This window comes from Acanthopagrus latus, chromosome 7, assembly GCF_904848185.1.
Source record: "Acanthopagrus latus isolate v.2019 chromosome 7, fAcaLat1.1, whole genome shotgun sequence".
Lineage (NCBI taxonomy): Eukaryota > Metazoa > Chordata > Actinopteri > Spariformes > Sparidae > Acanthopagrus > Acanthopagrus latus.
Window position 1 is genome coordinate 11,981,878 of NC_051045.1, and position 25,379 is coordinate 12,007,256.

A 25,379-nucleotide genomic window follows, 5' to 3' on the forward strand; every position below is an offset into this window, starting at 1 on the left:
CATGTTAGGGCAACAACAAACTCTCAAATGGAAAAACACAGCAACTAAGGGAGAGAAAAAGTTTGGAAAAGAAAAAAAAAGTCAGGAATGAAAGTTTGAAAGAGTCTAAGAGAGAGAATGCAGAAACACAGTCAAGGCCAGCTGCTCTGTGTACCAGTCAGATTTGCAGAGGAGGAGTTAAACTCACAAGCCAAACAGCAGATTTAACCCGTTAATCTCCACATAATGCTTACCGCAGTGGCTTAGAGTCTTTATATATATATATATATATATATATATATATATATATATATATATATATATATATAAAGAGAATATCTATATCTATCTTTCTATCTATCTGTGTGTGTGTGTTTGTGTGTATAGAGGTCAGTTTGTGTACTGTGTAACATTTGTGATCCGTGTAACGCAACCCCTGGGCTGTAAGCAGAAACCTTGTATGACAGGTGGGTCACAGGGCAACGGTGTTATGAATCAAATGGGCGCCCCTGTCAGTAAACACAGCAGTCACAAATCAGGGACCTGTCCATCTGTCCATCTGTCTGTAAGATCCAGTCCCCTGTACAGTGGTCCCACACACACATTTACACATTACCTCCTTTGCGGTTGGGGGTGACGGGTGCCCCTGTCCATTCTCTCCGCGGAGTGGAGGCGGGTGTAAGGTGATGATGTCCTCTTCCTCTGGGGGCTTCCAGATGTACTGCTCTCCGTTGCCCATGAACACTGCCTCCTGGTAAACAAAATCAATTGGTGAGCTCAGGAAAGTATTGTTGACTGCGATCACTGTGCAAAAATAAATCACACAGTTATACACATTGTTACATTAGAGAGGAGGCAAAATATAAAATCCGGAATGCGTCGTTTCACTTCCTCTTGTGATGCACTGGCGCCAAATACTGATATTTTTACTAGTATTTTTAAGCTTTTTTTTCTTTTTACAACTTTATGACTCCTTCTGGTGGCGTTGAGGGGATGATGAGGGGAAAGTGAACAGAAGTTAAGACATGGAGTTTCATAGCTACCTTCATTTTCTTTGCCAACATATTGATATGTTATTGTAAGTTGAGGTGAGCTGTGTTGTGCCTGACAGTGAGTGTGGGTTTTTCTTCGTTTCTTCTTTTTTTCTTTTTCCATGTGTGTGTTTGTCTGTGTGACTTGTGGAAGTTTTCATTTGCTGTGTTTGCTCAGCGGGTAAATAGTGACCATGCTGCACAGCATGGGCGAACTGTGCATGTGTGTGTGTGTGAGAGAGAGAGAGAGAGAGAGAGAGAGAGAGAGAGAGAGAGAGAGAGTCCATTTGTTTTGAAGGTCAGATATATGGATGTCACACTTGCACTGTGGGATTAATGTGGACAGCTACTACCAAATTTGATCAATACTGCTGGAACCAGAATTATGGAGTTAAGCTTATATTCATAAAAGTTTGGGTTTTTTTGTATTCCACAATACCAATCTGGCGTTTTTACTTCTTTTTTGCTCTCCAGCTTTCATGTGGTGATCCAAAACAAACAAACGACTCAGTCAAAAAGTGAGTGGGTGTTGGAAATGATCCCTGAGTCCGTATCTTTTCAAAAACAATGATGCTTGAAAAATACGTTCAAACTAATTATTAGATGGCTTGTTGGATTGTACGAGCCATTTTGTGTCAAGGAACGCCTGCTCGGCTGTTATTTTCAGCAACAGTTAATCAGTTGCTCTTATGCAAATATATTCAGTCAAACATATCCTGGTGACAGACCGACGCTGCAGAGACATAACCCCTATTTAACCCTTCTAGCAGAGGTAATTCCTCTGTTATGAAGTAGGCATATGTGCTCCTTTTCTGAAAAAAAGAGAAATAAATGCCTGCTTTATATAAAATGGACTTCATATTAAAACAATAACCAAACAAGTAAGTGCTCTTGTTGAATTTTTTTCTTTTTTTTTTTTTATCACTGCTGGTGATCAAAACCAATTAGCAACCAATTAGAATGAGTGTGGTGGTGTGTGCACATGCGACCGAGGATGATTAAGCTTTTATATGCTCCTCCTGTGCAGCGGGGGTGAGTAATAGAAGCTGGGGCAGAGTAAATGGCTTCAATATGTGGACATTATTTATCCCCACACTGGCTGCCGGCTACCTGTTAGCCGTTTCTAGATAGACTTGCTGATAGCTTCAACGGGAACACACACACACACACACACACACACACACACACACACACACACACACACACACACACACACACACACACACACACACCACACACACACACACACACACACACACACACACACACACACACAGGCAGCTTGGCAGTCTGCCAAGCTCTTACATAATCCATCCTTCCACTCTTTACTCTGGCCACTCTCGTGTGGTGCGAAGCACAGGGAAGGAAGACACACACACACACACACACACACACGCAAACATGTACACACAGTAACAAGGATTTAGCAAGAACAGATTAAAAGTGCAGGTCAACAACTGGGCTGATGTCCACGCTAAGACAAAACTGTTTTAACACCATTATCACTCTGCTTGAATCACAAATACAAAGGCAAAGTCACCTGTTTAATGCTCGGCCAAACACACACATATACACGCACACACACACACACACACACACACACACACACACTAACACACACACTAACACACATAACCTTACACACATTCATGAAAAATGGATATGTGTGCCAGCTAACCCACAGGAAAGGCTGAGTACTATCCGATCATTGTCCTTCTATTTCCCCAAACTGCGGCCTTGACTGTTTATAAACACGTCCCAGCCGGCAAATACAGCTCTATTATGTGGTTATAATGGAGCTGGAAATAATAATTGAAATTAAATTGAAATCGTAGGATGGCCAAGAGCAAAATTCAAATCACAGGAGCAGCAGTTTGTTTCAGTAAAGGTAAAATGTGTCACAGCATTTGTATTATGTGTGAAGCATTGTGGCATCACAGGGACACAAAATCGTGACTCACAGTGCGATCTCGATACATGTCAATATAATCCCAACATTATTGTTTTTGCACATGGTTCAGGCCTAGTTTGAAACATTCAAATAGAAGACAAAATCTTAAAAGACTTTTACTGTTTGTCATTTTGCTCATACACATAACTGACACCAACAATGATTACCATAAAAAGTGTGGTAAAAACAGTGAGAAGAAATTATGACACTAAATTAATATCCATCCTCGAGTGTGACTGTAAAGAGTTGTTTGTTTGTGGACAGCGCCCTCTGGTGGCAAACACTCAGACCTACAGTTTGCCAAAATGGCTGGTTGGGCAACACGAACCACGAGGATGTTTGGCGAACCGCATCGATCCAATGATTTCTGTACCTTTGGGAAGGAGTGCAGGTGAAACGGCTCCAGGGGTTTGCGTGGAAACTCCTGACTGCGATGGAGCGGAGGCGGAGCCGTGGAGGGTGAATCACTCACACTCGACTGGCTGTCTGACTGGCTGTCGGCCCCGTTATTTTCCTTCCTGTTTGTCTTGTCGACCTGATGTGTTGAGTCACCAGTGAAAGCATTACATACAACACTGTCAGTCAAAGAACATAGCAAGAAATCCACATAATTAAGTCAAATTTGGACTCTCCGCTTGATGTGAGCTGACTTTTCCTTTTTCTCTGCCATATATTTTACCTAAAAGCAAACGTGGGCACTTGAATGTTACTTTTTATATATTATATTATATTTTTTTTTTGGAGCCAGATAAATCTGTGTGCAGTTTGAAGGTTTAGCAATCAACAAACCGCTCCACTCAGTGCACACGTGATCCTAACTTGAACAATTCTTCCTAAGATGTATGGAAGGTATGGACAAAACCTGCAAAGGTTAATTACACAAGACTTAAGTTGTTGCCGTTTTTGATTCAGTGCGGTCTGATGCCACCACACTGTGCCACTGACAGGCTGTGTATGTTGCAATATCTGCTAACCACAGCTGATCGTATCTATCAGAGCACGCTGCTACAGGCTGATCAACATCACACTAACACCTACTTTGGAAGCCATATTTTCATGATTAACCTATTCGCTACTCAACTGTGGAAAAGGCTCATCACACTTTTTTGTCCAGCCGTCTGTCCAACTGTTCAACAACCCAGAGAATTACTTTTAATATCATCAAAAAGAAAGAAAAGGAGCAAATCCTTGTATTTTAGAAGGGCCTGCAAATGTGGTTGACATATGCGCTTCCAAAACCACTGTAGTAAATGATATCCAATCAAATCAAATCACACAACTTTCAGAAATGCCAAAACACCAGTGATTGAGTCTCTCATTGTGTGTTAGATGATGTAATGTGGGTGTATCTGATATCGCCATGTTGGTGTTCTTGTAACACCGTGATTAACGCTGTTCCAGGACCATCATTGCAGCTGACGAATCACGCTGTTGTAATGTCACGGCTTTGTGACTCATAATAATGTTTTGTCCTGGAACATCATAATTAATGTTGCTCCGGGACCTTCATTTCAACTTGTAAGGTCAGCACCTGCAGCAAGCCGACGTGGCTAAGTGTGTTAAGTACAGGACACTCAGCAAACATTGGTGTGCCTTCATTTTGGAGCATATTCTTACACTGTTCACTTATTATTGTTTTTGCACTTTTAAGTAACTAAAATTTGGGGGTTTAGGAAAGAATGTTTTGGATTGACGTAAACCCTTTTACAACATTCAATGCACGTTTTAAAGGATAACTTCTCCCATGTGTGTATTCTTTTTTCATCTTAAGTCACCGTCTGGATAACCTTGATAAAAATGTTAGTTCGGTAAAATTGTACCTTTCTGAACTTCCGTATGGAAGCATACTCAGCTGCAGTTGGATCTTGGATGGCCAGGGAGTTGACAGAAGACAGAGGGGACCTGTTGACCCCACCCGCACCATTACCTCTTCCTGTTATCGGCCCGTTAATGGCGCCGTTCCCTCTGCTACCCTGTGAGGAATAAAGACAAGGATACGAAATCAGGTTTTGTATTAACAGTCAGTTACAGACGCAAAGACACAGAACTTGATGCGACGCACTCTAAACAGGGCCTGGAGCTAATGTCATTGAAACTGCACATCTGGGGCTCCAGCACTTCTTACCTACATAAACAAGCTGAGGACGCGTGCCATCTTCATGCAAACTACACGCAAAAGAAAAAAAATTCTGTCACAGCTGTTACACTGATTGCCTGCGAGGTAACACGTCTACATCTGCAGGTACAGCTTGGCACAGCTTGGCATGTGTGTGGGACCTGTTGAGTAACGACAGTGTGGTGCTCCCTTGTAGAGAGTCTGCATGTACGTACATTTCCGTTCCCGTTGCGATCCCCGCTGGCCTGGGCTGGGGGGCTTTGGGCCGCTCTGATTGTAGCCGGAGTGTTCTGTGACGTTGGCGGAGGGGCGGAGGGAACCTTGGGGCCTGCGTCACCTTCGCGGACACCTACGCTTTCATACAGCCCGTCGTCCAGGCAGTGGGTCGGGGTGGGGTTGTTCCGTATGCCCACCTCTGTGTAGGTGTGGTCTCTAGCCTCCCCTCCTCCTCCCCCACCCCCTCCTCCCCCTCCTCCTCCTCCGCCAACGCCTCCTCCCCCATCTCCTCCTGCTTCCCCTCCTCCCCCTTGGCCAGATCCTTGGGGACTGGTGGGGATCTGGGGTAGCTGGCGCCCATGGGAGGGCCTCAGGTCTGTCTGGGAGCGCCGACTGTGGAGGAGCAGGAGGTCCATGCTGGCTGGACGGCTCTTGCTAACAGCTGCACAGAAAAGAGGAGGAGGAGGAGGACTGAAATAGTAACAGCTCTGGGTTGTATATCACAAATTGTCCCACACAGACTGTCACTCATAACTTACAGTTTCCATTGCAGGGGAAGCGATTGATCTCATGCAGCTTGGTGTCAGATTTGCTCATGGAGTTCAGTTTAGGATGTCGAAGGGTGCCCTGCTGTCACAGACGTGTGGACAGGTTAATACAGGCATGCCAGCACAACATGTATGTGCATCTGTGTTCGACCAGAGAGAAAGCTCACATGGCAAAGAGCAGAAGAAGATGAGGACTTGTCGGGGGGGCGGGGGAGTAAAATGAAAGCATGTCTCACCATATTTACAGACGTCCCTTTCTCTCCGGCTGGGGGGTGCTTGCTCTTGCTTTTTCTGACATCAAACATCAAAGTGGGGAAGGTCAATGAGAGCCGGTGGACAGAGAGAGAGAGAGAGAGAGAGAACATAGACACGCTCAGAGCAGATAGATACTATCAGCATCCAACCCTGGTTGGGGCATAAAAGTCCTTGGTTAATAACAAGAGCACAGTGAAACAGCGGGCGGAGCGTGACTCAGGATTTTTGCCAAGGCGGAGGATGTCCTTCGCTTTCCCTTTTCTCTTAGAGATAAGGCCGAGCAAACTCACACTTTGTAGTTGTTGTGCACTTGCCACCACGTTCAACAAATGCATGTAGCGCGGTGTGTTACGCGGATCCCTGGAGCTGCTGGTAGCTATAGGAAACGGTTGATATGGTGAGAGAGAGAGAGAGAGATGAAGTAAGAAGCTCTTGAGTGCAGGTGCGAACGTGAGAATTGCTCTACCCCCCCGCCACACCTCTTTTCTCCACCTCTCAAGCAACGCAAGCTGCAAAGACACAATGTTGCAGAAAATAGCATCTCTGGTTTGCAAACAGGTGCAGGCAACCCTACACGTGTGCCATCTAATCACACAAGCTGCCTGACAATGAAAGAAGTGCCGCGGTCGGCTGTGCGAGATCCATGCCGCTGGAGCTCGCCGTTCGTCTCCTCCAGTGAGCTCGAACTCATTCGTACAAACATATGGCCGTCGTACCCCAAGGGGACCGCGAGAAGGCGAGGAGAGAGCCCCCCTCTGAGAGTTCATAATAACATGGCACAGGAGGGGGCTGAAGGTAAAAAACGGCATGAAGAAATAGGAGTTGAAACAAGTATTCTATTTTAGATCATAATCTAATAAGATATCTCCCGTAATCCTCTGAATCTAAGATAACCGGAGCAGGAGGGTGCTTTTTGAATCAATAGAGGAAAATCAATAGTAATGAAGAATTCATGGCATTTGTAGATGACAAAGTGAGAATGAACTGGTGAACTACCGAACGCTCGGCTCCTCCACATTACCGACATCTGGTCGGGGGGGGCACATGTTTCATTCTTTAGATCTTAACAATTGTGTGATTTTACTTCCATGACATGAGCTGCTTTGACATTTCTCTACATCCTTATCTGTGTATCCCATGGCAACAAAGCCACAGTGCAGCCTCTGATTGGTCCCTGAGGGTTCTGAAAAGGAAGAAGAAGAAGAAAAAAAAAACAAAAACCCTGGGCTGTTCTATTGCTCTTGCCTGGCTGGGAGTCTGATCCTCTTTAAACCGCGGGGTGCTCCATTGCTTTTGCCTGCTGAGGAGTCAGCTTAAGAGGGGTGACGTGAGGCTGCTCTGACTCCTCAGCCCGGCCTGTCTCCTCCGTGTCCTGTAAACATCATTTCATCTGATCTGACACTCGCAGCCATTAACATTCATTACTGCCACTCCACTCAAGGTGGGGGATAAAAGAGACGGAGAGGACGGGTGAAGGGAGGAGTAGGAAGGGAGGAGAAGAGTTCAGAAGAAGTAACGACACATAAAAGGAGGAGTGCATGATGAGAGTGATCCGGGAGGGCACGGAACGCTGACAGCAAGAGTTGATAAACCTTCGGCTGTTTTAAAATTTCAGCCCGCCCTCTCCGTTGCTCTCACCTTTGGCAGCCGACGCAGACGAGGACGATCAGGATGGTGACCACGAAGGCGGACGCTGCTGCGATGGCTCCCAGGAGCAGCAAGTTCTGATAGGTCGGGTCCTCGACATTTGCTCCGTCATCCATGACACCCACTCCCTCTCGCTTACTCACTCACTTCCACTTCGAGCTCGAACTCTGCCACACAGACCGTCTGCTCAGGAAAACCTGCAGACATGTGAGCGGTGGGAGGAAGAGAAGAGAAAGAGAAGAGGGAAAGAAAAAGTGCAACATATGAGTGACATGAAAGATAAGAGCAAACTGGGAGAAATGCGGCAGCAGAGCGAGGTGTGAAACGGTGTGTGTTTGAGTGTGTGTGTGCTCGGTTTTTGCCTCTGGCTTTTTGTCACTGTCTCTTTCTGACATATCAGTTTCTATTTTTGACTCACTGGGAGGATAATGCACAGAAAATAGAACACCTTACAAGGCAGCCTAGCACGAGCGCACCAAAAAAGGTTTCATCACACTCCTTTTCGTTTTCTGTTGTTAAAAAAAGATCAAAATGATAACCGTAACATTCGTTTGACTAGCCAGAGAGACTTCTTGTGTTAGTTTTTTTTTCTTTTTTCTTTTTCAAAACAGGAAAAAACCTACTGAGCTCCCCAGAGTAGTGTCTCACTGACAGAAGGACCAGATCCACTGCTGCTACACATTTCCTGGCAGAGCGTTGCCTTTTTCCCTCCAATTAACAGCGGTTCAAACGCCTCAAAAAACAAGATTTTCAATTTTTTAAACAGTGGTACATATTGTAGTGAGTTGTTGTGCTACAAACAAGGTAGCGCTTTCACCCTCTCTTACACCTCTTCTCTTCTACCGCTCTGAAACACAAGGGCAGAGAAAACCCATCCACAGCCACTCCACACACACACACACACACACACACACACACACACACACACACACACTCGACTCATTTCAGACACAATTATCACTGAGGGGGATTTGCATGCATTTCTACTCAGCTGGATTTATATGACAGTTGCAGTTGACATACTGTATATTTCTGCAAAATAAGCAGGTCATATATTAGCAAAGTCAATGTGAGTTTCGTCAGCTAGTTGGCATCCACTGAGTGTAAATATTAAGTTACACCTAATCTCGACATAAGGATTAGTTTTATGGATGTGAACTCAGAGCCGATAGAGATGATAATGTGAAGACAAATTGCTTTTTATGGACTTAGCAAGTGCAGCGATACTTTTAGTTGACAATCCGATGAACACAGAAGTAGACAAAGATGCTAAAAGAAGTAGGAGGAGAAGACGAAGGGGAAGAAAAGGAAGGTGTAGAAGAACAAAAGGAAGAAGAAGACGATAAAGAAGGAGACATGGAAGAAGAAGAAAAAGAAGTAGAAGAAAAAGACAAAGACAAAGAAGGAAAAAAAAGAAGAACGTATCTAAGTAGAGCTTTGGAATATTACTACAGTTTAGAAACTGGATGTGATGGTACAGGTACAGGTGGTACAGGTAATTAACAGTTATCGGTGTCGGCTGGAAAAATATCCACATCGCGCGTCCTTACCTCGTAAGTGTTGTGTTGTGCGCCCCTGTTTTCATTAGTGATGTGTAAATCTCCATGATACAGCATGAAAACATTCCCTTTTGTAAGTAGGCTAACTCTGAGCTCTCCGCGGTCGGCTCCTGAGGTAGGGCCTCACTTGAACAGGAGAGCACGCTCAGACTGAGGTACGAATGTGTTCATGATTTCTGACTTATCAGCGCGAGACATTTGGAATTTTTTTTTAAAAACGGCCGACAATACCTGCACTCACTGCCTCTGCACACATCCCAGGGGCACAACAACACACACATGCATGCACACACACACACACACACACACACACACACACACACACACACACAGACGCGACATACATTCCTTTATAAACACAGACAATGGCAGCAATGTGGTTAAAGTATTAGATTAGAGAGAGAAAGCTGAACATCGGGGATCTGAAATGACAAAGCAGGCAGTGAGCAGAAGGAGGTCATGGCAAGCTACTGTATACGAGATTGTGGAATACACCACCACAGGATCTGGCTCTGGCTTTCTGTTTCTTGGAGATAAAACTGCATCTCTTTTTTTTTTTTTTTCCCTTCCATGTCCTCTTTTCTTGGTCCCTCTCCCTCTCTCTTCCACCAGATCTCCTCCTCCTCCTCCTCCTCCCCTCTCTCTCTCTCTCCCTCTCTGTCTGTCTGCCTGACCCTGCAGATATGTGAGGCGATGCACAGCGAATGAATTAGCAGAGCAGAGGCCTCAGACAGCCCTTTATGGAATAGACAGACAGGCAGGCAGGCAGAGTACAACGGTGTGGAGCAAGAGAGAGAGTGAATGAAAGCGAAGGGGTAAGGGACGGGTGATGAGACACAGGAGCAAAACGAGTGGGATGAAAGGACAGACAGGTGGGAAAAAAGATGCAAGACGCCGAGGGGGAAGACGAGAGAGGAAGAAGGGGAGCGCACTTAAAAAAAAAAAAAAAGCGAAGGAGGAGCAAGGGAGGGGAGGCTGCGATAAACAGCGGGGGAGGGAAGAGAGAAAAAGAGAGTGATGAGACGAAGAAGATGAAGACAGTGAGAGAAATAGCGGGGAAGCCTGGGAGAATGTGCGATGAGCGCAGGGAGGGGAAAGGAGAAGGAGGGGGGTAAAAAAAAAAAAAAGAGGAGGAGGAGGAGGCGATGAGAAGGAGGTCATCAGCGGTCTGTTTTCTGCCTGCATTTTGTCAGCCCCCCCTTTCTGAAATATTCAGAGGAGAAACAACATACAAGGAGGGGGCGCGCTTCAGAAACCGCCAGCAAAAACACAACACAATGAGGGACGGGGAGCACATGTCTAGCAGAGCACTTAACAGTATGTGAAGCTCACAAGTGTCGAACAAGCCCGTGGAGGAGGAGGAGAAGAGGCTTTTTTTGTTGCCCCCCCCCCCCCACACACACACCACCTCTTTTGCGCGACGCCCCTGCAGCACGCTCGACAGCAGTGACACACAGCCAGGGTGCGAGAGTGTTCATTCCAGCGTCTGCCTCCGTTTTCAGAACATTAGGAGCAAACTGATGACAACAATAATAGCAGCATATTGAGAATGATGACGACTGGTGGTGATAGCCCTGCCGCCACTGCTGCTGGTGATTATAATAAAGATGTCGGGGGGGGGGTGAAGACGATGAAGGGTGCAGCTACTAATACCGATGGTAATGATGGCGATAATGAGGTCAAACTGAGAGCTGCGAAGACGGCGTCGAGGGGCGGATGCGAGCAGCAGAGCTGGCGAGAGCAGCGCGCAGGATGCAGCAGTGCAGCGCAACCACAGGGTGGAAGGTTTCCTCTGCGCGCCTCTGAGATCACAGAGCGCAGACACATGCGCGCCAGCACGCGGCTGCTGTGCTGCGAAACTGACGACAATCACCGTGCGACGACAAAAGTCAAACCCGACGGTACTTTTAACCCACAGAGGGGGGTTTGACAGGCCTCTTCATTATGCAACATTATACTGAACAAAAGCCAGGCCTGCACTTGCTGCTCCCACACCCAGTTATTTACTCAAAATGCATTGTTGGAAAGAAATCAGCTCAATCTGATGCGCCCTAAAACTTTTTTTTGTTTGTTTTTTTTGGTTTTTTTTGTTGAGATAGTCAGTTTTTATCCTTAATTTCCAGCTCTCAGCTCAAACAGACCCCCATTTCATTTGATTTTTGTGTGTGTGTGTGTGTGTGTGTGTGTGTGTGTGCGCGCCTGTAACAGTTTCTTAAAGTAGTCTATCATTCCCCATTCCGTCTGATCTCACCACATGTCAGTTAACTCCAAAAGGATTTTTCCAGCAGCAGGATTCAACCGAGCCCTGGTAACGTAACGCCGAGTTTTTCCCCGTGCAAAATGAACGCATACGTCACGGCGTTTCAACGTGTCATCTGTTTAATTAGGTATTTAAATGAGTTCGTTATTTACCAAGAAGCTGTTCTACGAACAACGAATGCGTTTTGACTGTGAAGATTTTCTTACCGGGGTCTCTCGGATCGCGGCGCATCTTCAAAAGTGGGACATTTCTCTGAGGTTTAAAAATAAGCAGCGTAACCTGATTTCAGCTGCATTTACAGTAACATTTTTTTCAATTACATCATGAGCTGTTATCAATTTTTTATGCCTTCAGTAGACAAAAGATGTCGGTTTGGCTTTTTTTTTTTTCTCTCTCTCTCTCTCTCTCTGTCTGCGAACGTCAGAGCTGAGTGTAATAACGACGGAGCCGCACGCTGCACAAAGAATAACCTGGGCAGCTTTTGGGGAGGCTGAGTTTATATAAAGCATATTGAGGTTAACCTCAGCATTTCTTAGGTGATTCCCTACAGTCATCTGAAATTAAAGGAATCTGTGCAGCTGCCGTTCTCATTTCTGTGTACCGGGAGGCTCTCTTCAAGCAGTCCACGGTAACAGGTACTCTGACGTCTGATCAGCAAGCAGCAAAGAATAATCCGAGCAGCAAGTGAAGAAGCATAAGGAAGAGAGGAATTAGGGTCAATCAGGGAATTGATGGAGTCAAAAGATACTTTTTTTGATCATTTAATTAGTATCGATTGACTTATCTGAATAACTCAACATCAAGTAATTGGTTGTCAGTACATTTTAACTTTATAGAAAACCGCTTTTAAGGTATAATTATAAGCACTGTTACAAGATTCCCTTTAAATATGGATGAACAATATGCAGACTGACAGACTTTCATCATCCAGCACATTGGTTCTCAACCAGGGGGCTGAAAGTTACATTTCCAAGGGTCGCCAGATGGTCAAATACTTGTTATATTACATTGCCTGTACCAGTGACATAATTTGCCCTGAATTAGACTGTAGTCAGTCTTTTTCAAATGCTGCGTGCACATGAGCTCCAAGTGGACACAAAAGAATATCTTTTTTTAAAATTATTTTGGCACTGGCAGAGGAAGGTGTGTGTGTGTGTGTGTGTGTGTGTGTGTGTGTGTGTGTGTGTGTGGGTGGGTGGGGGGGAGAATCATCATCACGTTTTTAGGTCTTTTTCTTCAGTTTTAAGTAAGCCAAAGATCGCTATCTTTTAACTGCATTGCTACATTGTGCTTCCTGTTTGCATTCTCCAACGCACCCAAATTATGAGAGCCGTAGATCCAAAACATTGCACAAAATGCCAATTTCTACAAAATGTTGCTTTAAACGTCCCACAAAATATCTAAGACATCCCTGTGAAGATCATTTGTTTCTGTTATGTGATCAGGAAAAAAAAATATCGCACACTCCAGCGCTGATTGAGAATTTTTTTTTTTTGTGCTCAAGACAAAGACCAACTTCGAAAAATCTCCAACTTTTTTCCGTCTCTTTTCTGAAGTTTGGCCCCAGTTGTTCACTTACATAACCCGCAAGCCTTGTTGAGAGCGGTTTTAATTGGAATTTACTTTCAACCTAAGAAACAAGTCCCTGTGAAAACTGTTGACAGTCAGAGCTTGAAAGCCACGCTTCTGTTCTTCACAGCCTTGAACAGCAAGAACGAACCTTCATTCATTCCTTTGTATTAGTGACAGAACTTGCAGAGATGGGTATCTCAAAACCTCAGCACGGATAAGTGAAAATGTCTGCAACATGGCCACGAGGTAGAGTCAGAGAAAACGTGTGTTTACGTGTGATTCGGGTGAACTGACAACTGCTCAGCGGGTTTCGGAAGTACTTAAGGGGTTGATGGATTCTAATGTAAAACCCGTTCTTCAGAAATGTATTTTTAGCATTTCACTTTCCAGAGAAGTAAGTGTTTTCTCAGCTGTAGCGGGGTCACATCTCATGACTGAGGAGAGTTTTATGGTGTCACTGTTGTGGAGGTGTTCATTTGCATACAGACAGTATTTCATGGGGACATTTTGCCAAAACATATGCGCAGTACTCCACAAGTCAAAATGTACACAGCTCACAGAGGGGAGGGACCACTTCAGTAAAAAGCTGTATCACGTGTTGGACAGTCTTCCTCCTCCACCCTCCTTTAAATACCTTCTTAATTATAAGTGCTGGGACTGCTGTTACCATATGCTTTTATTGTAAAACACTTTGTAACATTGTTTTTGAAAGGTGCTATATAAATGAAAACTTTCCACTTCTGCCCCACACCAACTAACAGCTTCACAGTTTCATTTACAGCTCACTTCGCAAATTAGGATTTGTCTAAATAACGCATCTAATGAATTTAATTGATTTTATTTTCAATTATTTTGACTTGGGAGTGGTGCTTGGAGAAAACAAGCACTGCGAGGGCGGCGAGAACTTGTGATCGGAATTTCTCACTATTTTCATAAAAACTTCCAACACGTGCGTATGTTACCTGATGAAGGTTTGACGGATCGAAACGTGTAAATAAATAATTTAGCAGTGAGCGAGACCGTGTGGGGAGGTTAACTTTCAACATGTTGAGTACATTTTCTTGATTACATCTGTACTCAAATGACATTTCAAATGCAGAATTTTCTGCTAGTGGCATTTCTACAAGAGCCTCATGATTCATTAAATATTATCAAATCAGCTAAAAAAAAATGTTGATAAAGGCAAAATGTGTCACTTTTATTAAAGAGCCATTGTGGGGCTTCAGAGATGTCACTGCCTGTAAATCACGTTTCTCCAGATGTTAGGGGGAAAACGCTTGTTTGGTGCGGACCCCCAGCCAAAATCACACCATCGTAACATTAATCATCCCCAGTGATTGTGAATCATATCCCAATGGTAGTATCTGTCAAAATAATGATGATATGATTATTGTCAGGCGTGTCAGCACCTCTACTTAAGCAGAAGACCCGAGCACTTTCTCCATCTCTGCTGACAACACCACGACCGCCTCCTACCTGTCCACTGTCAGAACGTGACCCGTGTGACCTCGCGCTCCTCCTCACCTGAGAACAGAAAACTCTGGTTCATCTTCACACTCCACTGGTCACTGCCCTTTTGTGTACGTCCCACCCCAAAGTTGCCCGCATGTGATGCCGCGTAAAGATTCACCCGAAAAAAGGCTTCCTTTTCCCATCTCCACTTAGGATTAACAAAGCCGGCATCCATGCAATTTTCCTAATTGTAGCCGGAGATTCACAAGGCCGATAAGTTCCCGTCATGTTCCTGAGCGCAGCTTTCAGTCTCTGTCATCACATTAGGACAAATCCAACTAAGTGATTATTATCAAGGGCAACAATGGAGCGAGCGGCCGAGATACGAAGACTACTGCGTGCGTGAGGCAGTGTGAAGCACAACTCTCGCTCAATAGATTAAATTAACTGAGCCCGACGCAAGCTCATCAGTTACAGGCTTAAAAATCCTCATCAGGCGGTATGACATATTTTCAATTATCACCTCTTCAGCGCTGACCTGTCACTGGATATGAACCTTTGAGGCACCCTGCCCTCCATCTATCACGCTATAGCCGAAGATCAGGCGTCGATGCGCGCGTAATCTGTGATGGACGGAAATAAATGGCGATGATGGAAGGAAAAAAGATGGTGAGCGCAGAGGACGACTTGTGTTCCAAACACTGCGAGCCAAGTTCATCAGAGGCCCAGGCTACAGCGCATTACATCTGAGAGGAGACGAGAAATCACATCATGTCCATGGCAATCTCCGGCCCCGCGGGACACCACTGCACTGTGCATAACAACACGGAGTGATGGGGGAGACAGAGGGGGAAAAAGAGAGAGAGAGAGAGGGCGGCAGCGGTGGTGGTAGCGGTGTGTGTGTGTGTGGGGGGGTTACAGCTTAACCCTCTGACATTTTAGCCATCAGCGGCAATGCCTATCTCTAAGCCTCACACACGCACACACACTGAGGACTAAGACCTTGTACCGCCACTTGGAAATTCAGTTTGCGATTTAGTGCCTATCCCAAAGTGACCTGTTAGAGGCGGTCATATAACACATCCAGATAACACAACCTGCTCAGCTATTTGTCCCGGCCTAACATTCTAATCTCATAAGCAAAATATGATTTGGCGTCTGCTCAAAGCTCGTGGCAACATCCTTCTCTTAATGAGGCGGAGTATTAAGTGACGAGTGAGGGGTTATCTCCAAACAAGTAGTATTACACACGATCGTGGCCTCTGTGGCTGGAAGACACGAGGAATATCTGCGAGGATCTGTGAATTTTTATTTTTTTATTTTTTTAATATTGCTACGATGGTATGGCTTGTGATAAATAAATAAATAAATAAATAAATGAATAAAGTATTTGCTCTTGTCTTCTTTTCTCCAGCCGTTGTGTTAGCTAACCTCACAGCCAAAATCCAAGTTGACGCTAATTAATCTGAGCGTAGCTGACAGCTAAATGGGGCTTCACCTGATTTGCCAGATGCTTCAAATGTATGGCCCCATATATCCAGTTGGACAAAATGACCAGAGTCAGAACTTAAAAGTAAAGATATCGCGTTAAAATATCACTTTGTTAAAACATGCAAATAAGCCCTACGACTTGAACTTGTGTGAAAGTCTTAAAAGTATCTGATATCAAGTGTACTTTTGTGTCAAAAGTACCCATCAAATCACCAGAATAAATGATGGCAGTGTACTTTTCTTTAGGTTCAGTGTTGTGACAATGCTGTGCTTATGCTGTGGTTAGGTTTAGGCCCAACAAAAACACTTGGGTTGGGGCTAAGAAAAGATCACATTTTGGATAAAAATACTAGTTTTTGTCACAACAATCACAGCTGAAGAGTGTCCCGACTTCACGCCAAATATATGGGGTTTTTGTCTTTTGTCGACACAAACGCACTGACTCCAAAGGCAGAGGTATAACGGAGCAGAAAATGGAAATACTCAAGTACAGCACATAACCTCAATATTGTAAGTGAGTATATGTACTTGGTACGTTACATTCTCTCACTGCCAACTGATAGCTGCATGTTCATAGTGAAGGCACGGCATCTGAAAATAAAACCATTTTTACCTCCTTGAATACAAATGAAGCTCAGCGTGAACTCAATCGGGAACACTATCTTTTCATTCGCCCCTCTCCCTGCTCCCTTCATTCACCTGAACTGGGCGTTTCTTCATGCGTTATCTATCCGTTTAGCCAACCAGATTCTGCCTTGAACGCTGTCAGCTGATCATGTCTCTGCTGTCAAACTTAAAACCGTCTCCTCCCTGCTGTCAGCTATCATTTCAGGCCTTCATTTGATCCTCCTCCAGCTCTTCATCCAGTGGCCATAGGTTCTCCTCACCTGAATCAACTCCCTCCACTTGACTGAGGTTTTTTTTTTTTTTTTTTTTTTAATGCTGAACAAACCGAATAATAATAAACTCTCTTTGTTTTCATGACTGAATAAACTGAATAACAAACTGACCTTAAAGGACAACACAATTACACTCTGTTTAACTTTGTTTATATCCGGCGGACCCTGCCACCTTTCTAGCTTCAAACAGCGTCCCTGGGCCCTTATTTTCCTCCGAGAACCGTTTCTATTATCACCTCATTAATACTGTAAAATGTCAACGTTCTGAGTTTGAATCTCTTCCACAAAGCTACGCAGTGCCCCTTTAAGACTGACATTTTGGTAACTTTCACTTGCACTGCATCATCAGAGAGTATTATGTAATTTGTACATAAATAAATTACAGGCTTTGTATTGCATACGACTACACGTGGAGCTGCAGTGTAGCCGTGGTGCTATTTTAGCAAACGCACAGACTCCTGCTGTTCGTCTGCCACGTTCATATCTGGCATGAAGACTGGGAGGGAAAAAAAGAAAAAAAGATTCATAATCTTAAAATGTTAAATACATAAACATTTGTAAAATCCACTCGCTGCTATTCTCAGCAGAGGACAGTTGGCAGCTCCACTCCGGTTGCTGTTGGGTATAGAGCGCTGTTTGTTTTATCTGTTCCACACCCAATCGAGCTCCTGTGATCTCCTCAAATGGCAAACCCTTGTGCCGTGTTATTTTTAGAGTTACACAGGATTTTTTTGACATTTCACCCGTTTGCCTCATCCTGTGTCGCATGGCGAAATCTTTCCACCATAACAACAACAAAGACGATCCCAAAGGTTGCTCGACAGATTTTCTTTGTTTCTCTGAGATTCGGGGTGGATGTGTGCGTGTGTGTGTGTGTGTGTTTTAAACCGCCGAGTGCAGGATGCGCAAAGCGAAAAAAATAACGTCTACCATAAATGGAGGCGAAATGATGAAGTGTGACAAATAAAAAACTGTTAGCGTGCACATCCTGAAAAACCAACTGTGAATGGGCACATTTACTCTTAGCGTGTATGTAAATTTAAAAACCTGAGGGGGAAGTGAGAGATTTCCATGTGTAAAGAGGCTGCGCGGGTCAAGCTAATAAAAAAATAGGAGGAACAGACTGGAAACAGTTTGTTCTATCGCCGCTTTCTGAGTGCACGGAGGACAGTTCCAGTGAGAGACTTCATAAGCCGCACATACAGTATAGTGCTGATCCCACAGACTGAAGCGAGGCGAGACCCCATTTTCCTCTCACTTGACTCGACTTAATTAACCAGAATGAGTCAGAAGCAACATTCAGGATTTAAGATTTATCCTTATGGGATTGGGGATCTCTCTCTCTCTCCCTCGTCCACGCCCGCTCTCTCTCTATCCCTCTGTTTATGGTTGACTTCAGTGCTAACTTCCTGCTCATTACTTTAATGATGGTGCTACTGTGAGCTTATGCTCACGAGTGCAGTTTGCTTTTTAACGCTGCAGTTTGGGAATAGCAAGAAACATACACAACACACACACACACGCGCACGCACACACACACACACAGAAATTCATGCATGCAGCGACAGAGAATCAAATGAAATCAAAATCCCACACATGCATTATGTATGTGTGTCGTAGCCAAAAACAACCGTTAGCCTTCTTGAAAAACTTCCAAAAATCCGAGAATCTCGCACAGCATGCGTGTGCAAGTTACACGGCACCCGCAGTGCAAAGTTACCATGCACAAGCAGGTTTGCTGAAAATGAGCTAATGACAGAGGGAAAAGTAAATGGGAAGCCGGGTGACGAGCGATGAGCATCTTTTGTCTCCTCTGAAGTATCAGCCTAACTCCCGACATAACTGTAATACAGAGAAAGAGTCTGACAGACAGATATATCCAACCCCAGCTCTGTGCTTTCGCTTTAGATGCATTATTCATCTGTGTGCCAATTTGGAGGAACCCTCCCAATCCCCCAGCCAGCACCAAAAAGAGGAGAGAAGCAAGAAAGAGACAGGCGGACTAGAGAGAAAGAAGTCACAGCGAGAGCGTCGGAGAAGGAGAAAAGACAGAGAAAGGGAGAGGAGAGAGGAAAACACCAGAACAAAAGAACGAGGGAGACAGACGCAGGAAAAGCGGGGCGCAGGAATGGCTCAAACTCTCAGCTGCAATGTGGTGAAACATCCAAACAGGATTTCAAATGATCCAGGGAGACTTCTCCCTATATGTTTTTGATATTCCCAGCTTTGCCTGACTCGTCTGCGCGGAGCAGATTAATGACGATTTCCACGCTAAAGACTCCTAACCCTGTCAGAGACACAGAGGGAGCAAGAGACCACAGGCCTGAGGCTCGCTTCCCTTCGCCTGAAACTGTGCACTGTTGCTAAATCTCAGCGAAACATGCAGCAGTGTGAATGCTGTCAGACAAACACTTTCATAACTGCATGGTGACGGGGGGGGGGGGACTACCATTTTTGCTCATAGCACGCTCCGTCCTCATCTTTTTTTACGAGCATCTCTGAGGGGTCTTTACAATGTCAGGATCATCCCTTTCCCGTACCACCGCATCCACGCTGGCATCTGTTGACGCTGTCCGTCGCAGGACAGCATGCCCCGGATTTAACCCCACACATTCAGCCTCTGTCTCATCCTCACCCGCTTTTCCAGGTTCGCTACCTATTATGGCAGCAGGCTGTCACACGCGTACAGACCAGATCCTCTTAAACATCACAGCCCAGCAATGGTCACTCACAGAAGCACCTCCTTGCCATGAGGGATGTGTGTGTGTGTGTGTGTGTACGAGGGAGGGGAAGGGGTGTGGGGAGGGGTAAGTGTGTGGGCTGGATCAGTGGGATTGCTGTTTAATCTGCTACCGTCTCCCCACAACGGAGCTTTTAGACCTAACAGCTGGTTGCATCCACCACCGAGCCCACGTTATACTGCACTAAACAGAGGACTGGCAGGCTACCTCTGGGCTGTGGACACACCACCAACCTCACTTTACAGTTGTTGCCGTACAGTAATATCTTCCTGTAACATATCGGGCACTTGAACATTGGTTCATTACTCCACGCAGCCTTGCTACCATGCGAGAGGTTTCCACTGTAGTGTTATGAAATAGCATTAATGAACGGCGCCGCTGCGCAGGGCGTTGGCTCGCGCTCCTCCTGCTGAAGGATCTGTCAAACCGCGGAGCCGCTCTGAGGATATGCCTGTCAGATTTGGCCTTATTTGTCAGTTTGCTGTGATTCTGCTCCCTCAGCTTTGTCGTGTCACCGTTCGGATCGCTCCACAGGGCTCCTGGGAGTCGCTCGCACGGAGAGTGTGTGGCAGGCCTCGTAGCTGATTTACATCAGGTCAGTCCTTTGCGGAGACAGACAGGATTCCTAAGCTCGGCGAATAACACTAGTTAGGAGGATTTAAGCAGCTATGATAATCTCCCGAGGTGCCATCACCACACTCGAACGGGGCTGTAAAAATAGGCCTCACTCTTCGTAGCATTGGCAGTGCATATGAACAAACTGTACAATTAGATCAGCAGAACAACTGCACGTACTTCCCTGCAGGGTGGAAGTAACTAATTACATCTACTCATATTAATGTAATTAAGTCATTTTGGGGGGGTGCTTGTGTATTTTTTCCAAGTCTGTAATTTTACTAGTACTTAGGTATGCATTACAACATGTAATCTAGTTAGTTACTTAATTAAAATTGAGTAAGGGGCAACCTTTCATCTGCACTAACGGTTAAAAAAACAACTAATACTCTGAGTAGTTTGAGAGTTGGAGAAGAATACTTTGGCACTGCAACTGAAGGACTCTTTTTATCTGTAGTTTTAGTTGTAATTGAGAAATATCAGTAATGTAATAGCAACAGTAATGTAACTGTGCTCTTACTGTTTGCTGTTACTGCAAATTCTAATCTAATATAACTGGAGATGGACAAATTATTAGAAACACATTTAATGCAGCACAACATGCCCCCCTTAAAATGATCACAGCATCAAACTATTCTCATTGGGTCCACTATAGGCTTCACAATTGTGTTGGATTGTACAGCTGTACCAGATAAATTACGTAAATACATATAGGACATGTTTTCTATGCTCCAAGTTGTGTGAACAGTTGTTTTGCGATCATAAACTAGTACATTTCTTTCGCTCAAGATGCACTCAAAAGCATGTCGCAGTCACACGCTCCCACAAATCATTCATGTCAGCCCGCAGGACTCGAAATCACAACCCGAGTGGATGAAAAAAAGATGCAACGGGGGACTCGTTTATGTCCTCTTTTCTTTCTTTTTTTAATTCGCAAATATTTCGCTCTTTCCGTTTTCAGGGGTATTTTTGCATTGTGGCCTTGTTAGGTTTCTGTTTTTAGCCAAGATCCACCATCTCAGCACAGTGACCAATGAGCTCAGGATTAAATGTTCACCTAAAACAAAAACACAGAAGTCCAACAAGATGGCACAAAACAGAAACACACACGCACATGCAGACCCACATGGCAGTTCCCAGGTCTCGGGTGGCGAATGATGTTTTCACACTTGTGTGGGGAGATTGCTATTTCTGCGCGGAGCCAGATAACTCAATTATTCATTGCGGATGCTGGTGCACTCACTTTACCTCTATAAGGGGGGGGGCGCGGTGTCGTGCTCATGGTGTGTTTTCCATGTGTGCGTGTCTACAGTTTGTATGCATCTGTATGTGCGCGTGCTGTGCGTGCGAGAAGACCCTCCAACAGCAGATGAACTGCTGACATGCCAGGCCACACAGCGGGAAAGGAAAAGAGGGAGAAAAGGCAAAGGAGCTGTCATAAACATGGCAATCAAAGAGATATGAAGCGGGAGGTGAGGATCAAAGAGCAGAGGGAGAAGAGGGAAGGAATTAGTTCCCTTATCTTCTCTCTAAGCCAGCTGTGCACCTTTACAATCCTCTCCAGCTCAATAAACTGTTACAAAGAAAAAAATACTTTTTGAATTACCAGCAAAACTGAAACTCAGCTACCGTGGCACCAACCTTCCTGCACAAGGAGGACCTTTCATGCACCTTGTGCAGTCGTGCTCCTGTGGTCTGACGCTAAAGCGCAAGTCAGTTATTGACGTGGTGTACTTGTCATTATTCTCTCTCTCATACACACACACACACACACACACACACACACACAGTATCTCACACGTTTTTTTCATTACCGTTCAGCCAGACATTGTTTCAACAACGAGCACAGACACACGAGACACGACGGTTGAGGAGGGAGAGTCAGCGAGATGTGTGAATAAGGTGGTGACCCGGGTGGATTTAAACCCACAGAGTGTGTGGACTTATCAGTACGTGTCGGGTTTGTGGGTAGATGCCCACTTACCCACAGACCTTTACTCAGCAGAGTATAAAGGCCACGGCTCCGTGTGCATTGCCGTTTGTCTGCAAACAGCTGCCGAGGGCTGCCCCTAGAGCACATTCATCACCCCTGACACCATATGGAGTCCTGGGAGGTCCCGAGCAAACACGCTGCACACAAACACGGCCTACGGACACAAACACCTGTCCACATATGCACACGTGCTACATGTGAGTAAAGACGAGTACATGTACACAGACAGCTCTTTGCAAAGTATTCCGACAGGGAAGATTTAAATCTGGTCACACACACATAAATACACACAGAATGATACATGTGCACAACCAGTGACTGACCTATATGTTTTGTTCAGGTCCGATACCAGTGCCAATACAGATTATTAGTAATACTGGAAACTGATAACCAATATTCGGAGCTGGTATTTGCAGTAACATATAATATACAACATATACTGCTACTCTGTATATCCACTCCATTGAGCTTTTGTTACTAGGTACTTTGAAGATTCAGATTTCAGTGTGTACAGGCCAATACCAACCAATCAGATGGTGTTGTGGGCGGGAAGTCGGTGACTACTGACCAAGCCCTCCTGGAAGAGCGCCAGTGTTTGAAGTCAGTGGCCAAACCGTGATCTAGCAGCATCATGTGAGGCACTGGGACCCAAAAACACCCTTTCCCCCTCAAGCTTTTCATTGTGAAAGAACGGTAGACACCTTATTTATTTATTTTTTTTGGAGCTTCTCAACCCCAGCGAAATGACTCGCTTCACTATAAAAGTTGAAGCCACTGGGTCCAATAAAATTTGGACGGTCTAGAAGAGCTGTACGATTAAACTGTTTTATCCCGGTTCAAGTTAACCGGCCCAGTCAGCGACATCTCCAGTGAGCGCGCTCCAAGGACCACACAGCTCGGAAGATCCGGGTATTTTCACACCTCGGAAGTCTAGCTGTTTTAGCTTCACGCAACACTGAGCTTTCAAAGGAATGATGAATGCTGTGACCAGGTCTCATTACACATCCATGCTACAGACAGAAACAGGATGCTGGATCCTCGATAATTGGTGCATCTCTGCACGCAACAGAATTTATAAGAGCAATTTCTCTATATCTGCACATTTAGCACATTTGTTGCGTCCCATAACATCAATCTTTCACTTAAAACAAGTGAAACTGTGCACATGTAAGACAGACACATAACTCTTCTGTCAGCGGCAGTCTATCTCTGCTCGTGCCGCTGCCCCTTATTTCCCCGAGGACAACTCCGGCTGAGCCGATTGGAGCAGTTACACATGTCAACACTTCCATGCATCCGTTTACCATGGCGCACACCCGCCCCCGTTTGCTCTTTTCATTAGCTTTACAGTCTGTAACTCTCACACAGACAAGCGCGTATAACTGTACCCCACACCCACGCATTCAGTGCAGACAAACTTAGCTATCCCATTTAAGACGCACGCATGCATCCGCACGCACTTCCCTCCACTTTAATCTTTAGGGCAGGCAGAATCCGCGAGTGATTTATTTTAAACCAATCCCCTGGGGGGTTTTACGGGACAGAGCCGGTACTCAATCTGATCACAGCATTCGCTTTCTGTGTCAGCAATTTATGAATCTCCCCCCCCCCCCGCCTTCCTCCCCCCCTTTCAGCCTGGGTTTGTCAGGGTGTGCATGTGTGTTTGCAGGCAAGCTAATGAGGGATAGAGAGGTGGGGTGGGGCAGCAGACATGGAAGGGAGAGAGAGATTGGGGGAGACACTGGAAGAAGGAACTGGCACTGGGATGAGTGTATACTGTAAGTTAGCATACAGTCTGTGGCTCACGCCCCCGTAGTTTTGGGTGAGTCACTCTGTGCACTTGCAAGCTTGCATCCAGCCTTACGTGACTACATGCAACACATTTACTGTTAGAGCATCAGTTTGAGCGAACCCCTTCAGGAAAAGCACAATGTGAACCTCGATTTTTTTTTCTTTTCTCTTGACACAACAAAGCCAAAGAGCGACACACCCTCCGACAGTCACGCTACTATCTGCCATTCAGGATCCCACCGCACTAAGCACCATCCAGATGGCTGTGTCCAATTTTCACTGGATATTCCATTTCCATTTGAAAGGTGGTTAGCGCCCATTGAGCAGTGTTATCGTGGCCGTGCAGACAGAGCGAGGCTGCCCCGCTCCTCCCAGCCACAGACGGAGGGAGCCATCGATTTGATTCAGTCTTAAAAGCCGGGGTCAGCCTCAACAATGGCGGCTCGTGGAAAAGCCATTACCCCAGGTGGATTCTGCAATAAAATGTTAACCTACATGCATGTTCGCCATCTCTCCGCCCTTTCCCCTTCTCTCTTTTCTCTGGCCGTCCTACACGGCAGCGCAGATGGAGAGCAGACAGCGGGGAGAGCTCTGTGGGTTGCTTCTCAATGGGAGTATGCAGGCTCTTCTCCGGGTGACTCATGCTGCCTTTCTTTACACTTCTTGTCCAAGGCCACCTACCTTACACCTCCACTCTAGCGCAGAAACTGCCAAGTTACTACGCCTGCTCATCCATTACACTACGCACAGCCTCTGACATGGTGAAAAAAGTCGCAGATGACTAATGTGATCCAGCCCGAAAAACGCCTGCTGCTGCACTGAAAATGATCCGTACTGTTTGAAGCTGAAAGCCGCATTAGTTAGGACATTATTATTTTACGTTACTTCCCTGGTTGAGTGATGTTAGACGCAAAGAATGGCATATTTACTGCGGTCGGACTGTCTGTCAACGTGACTCTATTCAGTGTCGTTGCTCCGGGTATATTCGCTGCAGCTCGCAGCGGCCCCCCCGATTCAGAACTGTTCACAAAGCAGAGAAAGACGCCGTTTTTTTTTTTTTCCCACCACTGTAGCACTCAACAGCAGAGCATGAATGTTGGATGCCTTTAGTGATTAATTCAGCTGAATCACAGGTTTCAACCAGAGCCGGAGTAATAACAATTGTAATTCAAAATCCTGCTGCTTGTTTTGTTGTCAGGTCCAAAACAAGCTAATATCCAGCTGTTGATACCAACAATCTTTCATCAGCTATATGTTCATGGC

General features: G+C 45.3%; 1 protein-coding gene across 7 annotated transcripts in view; it reads right to left on the minus strand.

Annotated features, from left to right (window-relative positions):
- Nucleotides 1-25,379, minus strand: part of LOC119023459 (WAS/WASL-interacting protein family member 1) — a 43,658-nt gene that overhangs the window by 5,700 nt on the left and 12,579 nt on the right. For 2 of the 7 annotated variants that reach the window (XM_037105399.1, XM_037105402.1), the window contains exons 2-8: nt 7,735-7,940; nt 6,078-6,132; nt 5,833-5,923; nt 5,293-5,735; nt 4,782-4,934; nt 3,335-3,496; nt 596-730 (exon numbers count right to left, since the gene is read on the minus strand). In XM_037105399.1, the coding sequence (XP_036961294.1) occupies nt 596-730; nt 3,335-3,496; nt 4,782-4,934; nt 5,293-5,735; nt 5,833-5,923; nt 6,078-6,132; nt 7,735-7,859 (1,164 nt within the window). In that variant the 5' untranslated portion in view covers nt 7,860-7,940. Of the gene's footprint in view, nt 1-595; nt 731-3,334; nt 3,497-4,781; nt 4,935-5,292; nt 5,736-5,832; nt 5,924-6,077; nt 6,133-6,386; nt 6,473-7,734; nt 7,941-11,553; nt 11,649-11,768; nt 11,967-25,379 lie in introns of those variants that run through there. The other 5 variants (XM_037105401.1, XM_037105400.1, XM_037105405.1 and 2 more) reach the window with 5 other exon arrangements.